The 8,562-nt window shown below is 37.2% G+C and overlaps 2 protein-coding genes across 2 annotated transcripts; both read left to right on the top strand.

Annotated features, from left to right (window-relative positions):
• Positions 1-2,671: 2,671 nt before the first annotated feature.
• On the top strand, positions 2,672-3,171 carry BESB_033350 (cytochrome b; the record flags this gene model as incomplete). Its single annotated transcript, XM_029361921.1, has 2 exons — positions 2,672-2,685; positions 2,787-3,171. 2 exons carry the CDS (start codon positions 2,672-2,674, stop codon positions 3,169-3,171), a joined length of 399 nt encoding a protein of 132 aa, XP_029214653.1.
• A 2,710-nt stretch (positions 3,172-5,881) lies between these two features.
• On the top strand, positions 5,882-6,130 carry BESB_033340 (uncharacterized protein; the record flags this gene model as incomplete). Its single annotated transcript, XM_029361920.1, has 1 exon — positions 5,882-6,130. The coding sequence occupies one exon, from the start codon at positions 5,882-5,884 to the stop codon at positions 6,128-6,130; it is 249 nt and encodes an 82-aa protein (XP_029214652.1).
• Positions 6,131-8,562: the final 2,432 nt, after the last annotated feature.

Genomic DNA, 8,562 nt, shown 5'->3' with positions numbered 1-8,562 from the left:
TCTTTGTTTACCGGATCCAAGTTCTCTTGTGCTTTTCATGACCATCATGTTAAGTGCATTAAGTATAGTGGTATCCAGCGTATATTTGAAAAACCAACATTTGTATACAAGCTGTACGAATATCATGACATTCACTTTGGTAGTCGCCTTCTTAATGTTAGTCTGTACGGAATACACGGATCGGATTCTTGTTGGCCTGGCACCTGTTTAGTAACTGGATGAACGCTTTTTACGCCTGGTATGCATGGATAATACTCGACTCTTCTATAGTTTAACCGCTACTGCTGGGACTGTATATTATGTACTTACGGTAGTACTATCAAGCCTCTTCTTCCAAATAGATTTCATGGAAAACCTAAAATCGCATGTTTGATTGACATTTAGCCGCTAATATACAATCATCCAAGATATATTTATCTATCGCAGGTTCGGTCTAATGTCCCGTTTATACTATATAGATCACATGGCTTCTGGTACTTTGAGATCATGCTAACGGCGAGAAGGGAAGTGTGTTTCAAAGAAAAGGGATGTTTAGCCGGGAAGTTAGCGTCTAAAATATATAACCGATAGTCTCAACTTAGATGCACAGATGGACATAATTAATCCTTGTACGGTTTGTACCTACTTGACTCCTCAGTTTAAGTTAAGGAGTCCTTTGTTTACAGCTTGTACCGTTACTTTCAGGAGCATACCGTTAAATTCGATGATCTTATGTGTTCACTCAAATCGAATAAAACAAAGACATTATAGTTCCTAGAATACTGAAGATGACTCCGGTTATGAGATACAGACAACCAAGTTCTTTATGATTGCAGTACACCACCACCCCACTGGACTGCTTAAGACAGCTAAAAGTGTTGGATTTCAATATCACGGTAATCATGTTTGCTTGGAAGCTGTAGTCATTATAACTATTGATTTAGTATAAGCATAGAACCAATCCGGTAGTAAGATATACGATAGTAGCTAATCTACCATATAAGATATAAGTCGCTTGTGGAATAGCACTACCAATAATAATCAAGAAGATCATACTGTATACCCAAATAATTACCCATCCACTGACTACATTTCGAGTCATAAAATGTTGTCGTATCAACATTCGAGTATTCAAAGCTCGAATTTCAGATAAAAGAGCTAAGTTAATGAGAGAGGACATAAATACTAACAAACCACCGGTTTTGGATGGGATTACTTTTAACACCGCATAATATGCTAAAAAGTACCATTCAGGTACGATATGAAGCGGAGTTACAAACCGTTCACTGGTATGGAGTTATCTGGGTGCGATAATTCGACATAGCTGTGATGTTAAGGAGCATAGGAGATGCTACACGCCTTAATTGGTACTGCATTGATATAATTATCGTTACAAGCACTCAGCTAGTTATTGAAACACACTTCCCTTCTCGCCGTTAGCATGATCTCAAAGTACCAGAAGCCATGTGATCTATATAGTATAACGGGACATTAGACCGAACCTGCGATAGATAAATATATCTTGGATGATTGTATATTAGCGGCTAAATGTCAATCAAACATGCGAATTTTAGGTTTTCCATGAAATCTATTTGGAAGAAGAGGCTTGATAGTACTACCGTAAGTACATAATATACAGTCCCAGCAGTAGCGGTTAAAACTATAGAAGAGTCCGAGTATTATCCATGCATACCAGGCGTAAAAAGCGTTCATCCAGTTACTAAACAGGTGCCAGGCCAACAAGAATCCGATCCGTGTATTCCGTACAGACTAACATTAAGAAGGCGACTACCAAAGTGAATGTCTATGATATTCGTACAGCTTGTATACAAATGTTGGTTTTTCAAATATACGCTGGATACCACTATACTTAATGCACTTAACATGATGGTCATGAAAAGCACAAGAGAACTTGGATCCGGTAAACAAAGACCTTCAAGATCTAAACCAGTAGTCAACTCGTAGTATATACTCCCCAGAAAAGCTGATAAATAATCCTGTCTCAGAGATGATAACTCCAAGTACGATGCTACTGATTAGACTAGCATCTGAGTAGTAGTTTTCTCTCGCTGTTAAGATGAGTGAGAACAAGAATCCATATATTACGCCTAGAACATAACCGATGTGGAATAATCTTAATGTAGTAGGATATTGAAATCCAACACTTTTAGCTGTCTTAAGCAGTCCAGTGGGGTGGTGGTGTACTGCAATCATAAAGAACTTGGTTGTCTGTATCTCATAACCGGAGTCATCTTCAGTATTCTAGGAACTATAATGTCTTTGTTTATTCGATTTGAGTTATACAGTTCTGGATCGCGGATCATTTGTACAGAGACGATAGCTACTTATAATGTGATAATAACGATACATGGCCTAGCTATGATCTTTATGTTCTTAATGCCTGCTTTGTACGGAGGATATGGTAACTTCTTTGTACCAATATATATTGGTGGTTCGGAAGTCGTTTTCCCAAGAACTAACGCGATCTCCTATTTTCTAGTACCATTAGTGAACTCTTTTGGTCTGATCCTAAGTACGCAGTGAGCTAACTAGATACAAGGAACTTGACAAGCATTAATAGATTTATATAAACGACAAGGACATGAGTCTACTGGATTTTATAATACAGGGTTGAACTGTGTAAAGATCATTGTGTTATGGTTCTATCACAAACCATTGAGATTACGAAGTTATGGTTTTGGGCTCGTGAGTGTCTCTCAATAACTAGCTGAGTGCTTGTACGATAATTATATCAATGCAGTACCAATTAAGGCGTGTAGCATCTCCTATGCTCCTTAACATCACAGCTATGTCGAATTATCGCACCCAGATAACTCCATACCAGTGAACCGGTTTGTAACTCCGCTTCATATCGTACCTGAATGGTACTTTTTAGCATATTATGCGGTGTTAAAAGTAATCCCATCCAAAACCGGTGGTTTGTTAGTATTTATGTCCTCTCTCATTAACTTAGCTCTTTTATCTGAAATTCGAGCTTTGAATACTCGAATGTTGATACGACAACATTTTATGACTCGAAATGTAGTCAGTGGATGGGTAATTATTTGGGTATACAGTATGATCTTCTTGATTATTATTGGTAGTGCTATTCCACAAGCGACTTATATCTTATATGGTAGATTAGCTACTATCGTATATCTTACTACCGGATTGGTTCTATGCTTATACTAAATCAATAGTTATAATGACTACAGCTTCCAAGCAAACATGATTACCGTGATATTGAAATCCAACACTTTTAGCTGTCTTAAGCAGTCCAGTGGGGTGGTGGTGTACTGCAATCATAAAGAACTTGGTTGTCTGTATCTCATAACCGGAGTCATCTTCAGTATTCTAGGAACTATAATGTCTTTGTTTATTTCGATTTGAGTTATACAGTTCTGGATCGCGGATCATTTGTACAGAGACGATAGCTACTTATAATGTGATAATAACGATACATGGCCTAGCTATGATCTTTATGTTCTTAATGCCTGCTTTGTACGGAGGATATGGTAACTTCTTTGTACCAATATATATTGGTGGTTCGGAAGTCGTTTTCCCAAGAACTAACGCGATCTCCTATTTTCTAGTACCATTAGGTTCTGTGTTGTTAACTCAAAGTATTTGTTCCGAGTTTGGTAGTGGTCTTGGTTGGACAATGTATCCTCCACTAAGTACTAGCTTGATGGTGTTAAATCCAGAGGCAACTGATTGGATTATCGGAGGTCTTGCAGTACTAGGAATTAGTAGTATTTTAAGTTCTATTAACTTCCTTGGTACTTGCGTCTTCATGGGTTCTAATGCTGGTGCTAAGAACTATATTCTATATATCTGGGCTATCATATTTACTGCCCTTATGTTAGTCTTCACTCTACCTATTCTTACTGGTGGATTAGTTATGATCCTTTCTTGATCTACACGTAAACACTGAATTTTATGATTCTATGTATTCTGGTGATAGTGTACTTTATCAACATCTATTCTGGTTCTTCGGACATCCAGAGGTATACATTCTAATTTTACCTGCTTTTGGTGTAGTCTCGCAGACATTATCTATGTATGCTGCTAGATCTGTCTTCGGTGGACAATCTATGATCTTAGCTATGGGTTGTATTTCTATTCTAGGTTCCTTAGTATGGGCACATCATATGATGACAGTCGGTCTAGAGGTAGATACCAGAGCTTATTTCTCTGCTATGACTATTATGATTGCAATTCCTACCGGTACTAAGATTTTCAACTGGTTAGGTACCTATATGGCTAGCCATACAACTACAAGAACTGTAGATCTATGGGCTGCTCTTAGTTTTATCCTATTGTTTACTCTAGGTGGTACTACAGGTGTAGTTATGGGTAACGCTGGTATGGATATTGCCCTACATGATACATACTATATTGTAGCTCATTTCCATTTCGTATTATCTCTTGGTGCAGTACTAGCTACTATATGTGGCTTTATCTTCTATAGCAGAGATATGTTCGGAGATACTGTAAATCTATTCCATGTAAATACCGGTGCTTCTCCATATTTAAGCATCTGGTTTGTAGTCTTCTTAGGTAGTATCTTATTAATTTTCATCCCTATGCATATACTTGGTTTCAACGTTATGCCAAGAAGGATACCAGATTACCCTGATTATCTTTGTTATATTAATACATGGTGTTCAATTGGTTCTATATTCCACAATAGTTATCATCTTAACTATGCTCTGCATTAAGTATAGTGGTATCCAGCGTATATTTGAAAAAACCAACATTTGTATACAAGCTGTACGAATATCATGACATTCACTTTGGTAGTCGCCTTCTTAATGTTAGTCTGTACGGAATACTTAGGACTATCTCTTTATATTAATGATAATGCATTTGGTAAATGGACTTTTCATCTTAACTGGTATACATTTTTAGCCATGTTATTGTTGGAGCTATCCTTGTATTCTTCATCAAGTATCTATAGTTCTTTAGTTACTTACATGCCTACAGCTCTATAATGCTAAGCAATCTAAAGGTATGTTATGCAAGATCTTTACAGAACCATTCACTATTTTATATCTACACTGTGTAGAAACCATGTGGATATTAATCCACATTACATTCTATCTCTAAATCATATAACGGTCGTAAGGTACGCCGGGGATAACAGTCAGATAATATGGAGTTCTAATCCTCGGATTGTATCAGCACCTCATGTCGGCTCATTACTCCTTGTTATTGAACAAGATTCAGTTAGGAACGCTAGTTCACCGTCAGATGTAATACGTGAGCTGGGTTAGAAGTCTGGAGACAGTTTGTTCCCTATCTACCATATTATCTAATTGGTTTAATTTTCTTACAAACGGCTTTTGGTTTGATTGAATTATCGCACCCAGATAACTCCATACCAGTGAACCGGTTTGTAACTCCGCTTCATATCGTACTGAATGGTACTTTTTAGCATATTATGCGGTGTTAAAAGTAATCCCATCCAAAACCGGTGGTTTGTTAGTATTTATGTCCTCTCTCATTAACTTAGCTCTTTTATCTGAAATTCGAGCTTTGAATACTCGAATGTTGATACGACAACATTTTATGACTCGAAATGTAGTCAGTGGATGGTAATTATTTGGGTATACAGTATGATCTTCTTGATTATTATTGGTAGTGCTATTCCACAAGCGACTTATATCTTATATGGTAGATTAGCTACTATCGTATATCTTACTACCGGATTGGTTCTATGCTTATACTAAATCATAGTTATAATGACTACAGCTTCCAAGCAAACATGATTACCGTGATATTGAAATCCAACACTTTTAGCTGTCTTAAGCAGTCCAGTGGGTGGTGGTGTACTGCAATCATAAAGAACTTGGTTGTCTGTATCTCATAACCGAGTCATCTTCAGTATTCTAGAACTATAATGTCTTTGTTTATTCGATTTGAGTTATACAGTTCTGGATCGCGGATCATTTGTACAGAGACGATAGCTACTTATAATGTGATAATAACGATACATGGCCTAGCTATGATCTTTATGTTCTTAATGCCTGCTTTGTACGGAGGATATGGTAACTTCTTTGTACAATATATATTGGTGTTCGGAAGTCGTTTTCCCAAGACTAACGCGATCTCCTATTTTCTAGTACCATTAGTGAACTCTTTTGTCTGATCCTAAGTACGCAGTGAGCTAACTAGATACAAGGAACTTGACAAGCATTAATAGATTTATATAAACGACAAGGACATGAGTCTACTGGATTTATAATACAGGTTGAACTGTGTAAAGATCATTGTGTTATGGTTCTATCACAAACCATTGAGATTACGAAGTTATGGTTTTGGGCTCGTGAGTGTCTCTCAATAACTAGCTGAGTGCTTGTACGATAATTATATCAATGCAGTACCAATTAAGGTGTAGCATCTCCTATGCTCCTTAACATCACAGCTATGTCGAATTATCGCACCAGATAACTCCATACCAGTGAACCGGTTTGTAACTCCGCTTCATATCGTACCTGAATGGTACTTTTTAGCATATTATGCGGTGTTAAAAGTAATCCCATCCAAAACCGGTGGTTTGTTAGTATTTATGTTATCAACATGTCAATGAAATATCAACAACGATGAAATTATTTGGTTAACATAACAACATAGAAGGTAAAGCTGGATTACGTTCAAACTTTACACTGGATACGTTTCAATGTTAACTTACTAAATACATGGAGCGAAGAGATCTAATATGTAACTCCGTTCATGGAAATCAAAAGAGCTTTCACGCTATCTCTAGTGCTGTCGAGTCGCTCAAGGAAGATTTGATCCTGTATATGATTTAAGGGATGTAAAGGTGCTCAGGGTCTAACGTCGGCCATCTGGATCCTCATATTCAAAGATAATTCTATTTAAGAAAGTTTTAGATAAACGACATGTGAAGAGTCGGACAACTTTCACGCACGACGATAATTACCGACAAGGATTTACCTACCTTTGGACCGTCATAATACAGCCGCGTTTACATTTTACTGCACCGGCAGGGATTATATACTATACCTCTACAGTGGTATTAGCAGTATCTAGTGTTGATGTACAACAGACGCTCTCCTTGTTCCACTACCTAACCATAATCTATTGTTCCAGATATTAAGGAATGTACGCTTCATATAACTACACAACGTTATGCCAAGAAGGATACCAGATTACCCTGATTATCTTTGTTATATTAATACATGGTGTTCAATTGGTTCTATATCCACAATAGTTATCATCTTAACTATGCTCTGCTAATGCACTTAACATGATGGTCATGAAAAGCACAAGAGAACTTGGATCCGGTAAACAAAGACCTTCAAGATCTAAACCAGTAGTCCAACTCGTAGTATATACTCCCCAGAAAAAGGTAGTTTATATCAACCTAGGAATCCCATTTTAGTAAGTGTAACATGGAGTCTAGCTTCAGTTGTTATCTGATTGGTATTGCATGCTGGTGACTTAGAATATGATTCTTATTAATGGGAGCACAGTTCCTGGGTATCCAATCCAGTGCTCTGCCTTGGGCATTGAAACTAACCCACAGTTCAACCCTGTATTATAAAATCCAGTAGACTCATGTCCTTGTCGTTTATATAAATCTATTAATGCTTGTCAAGTTCCTTGTATCTAGTTAGCTCACTGCGTACTTAGGATCAGACCAAAAGAGTTTCACTAATGGTACTAGAAAATAGGAGATCGCGTTAGTTCTTGGGAAAACGACTTCCGAACCACCAATATATATTGGTACAAAGAAGTTACCATATCCTCCGTACAAAGCAGGCATTAAGAACATAAAGATCATAGCTAGGCCATGTATCGTTATTATCACATTATAAGTAGCTATCGTCTCTGTACAAATGATCCGCGATCCAGAAACTGTATAACTCAAATCGAATAAACAAAGACATTATAGTTCCTAGAATACTGAAGATGACTCCGGTTATTGAGATACAGACAACCAAGTTCTTTATGATTGCAGTACACCACCACCCCACTGGACTGCTTAAGACAGCTAAAAGTGTTGGATTTCAATATCACGGTAAATCATGTTGCTTGAAGCTGTAGTCATTATAACTATTGATTTAGTATAAGCATAGAACCAATCCGGTAGTAAGATATACGATAGTAGCTAATCTACCATATAAGATATAAGTCGCTTGTGGAATAGCACTACCAATAATAATCAAGAAGATCATACTGTATACCCAAATAATTACCCATCCACTGACTACATTTCGAGTCATAAAATGTTGTCGTATCAACATTCGAGTATTCAAAGCTCGAATTTCAGATAAAAGAGCTAAGTTAATGAGAGAGGACATAAATACTAACAAACCACCGTTTTGGATGGGATTACTTTTAACACCGCATAATATGCTAAAAAGTACATTCAGGTACGATATGAAGCGGAGTTACAAACCGGTTCACTGGTATGGAGTTATCTGGTGCGATAATTCAATCAAACAAAAGCCGTTTGTAAGAAAATTAAACCAATTAGATAATATGGTAGATAGGGAACAAACTGTCTCCAGACGTTCTAACCCAGCTCACGTATACATCTGACGGTGAACTAGC

This window comes from Besnoitia besnoiti (assembly GCF_002563875.1).
Source record: "Besnoitia besnoiti strain Bb-Ger1 chromosome Unknown contig00197, whole genome shotgun sequence".
Taxonomy (NCBI): domain Eukaryota; phylum Apicomplexa; class Conoidasida; order Eucoccidiorida; family Sarcocystidae; genus Besnoitia; species Besnoitia besnoiti.
Note: the sequence above shows the minus strand (reverse complement) of the source record. Positions and strands in the feature narration are given on the sequence as shown.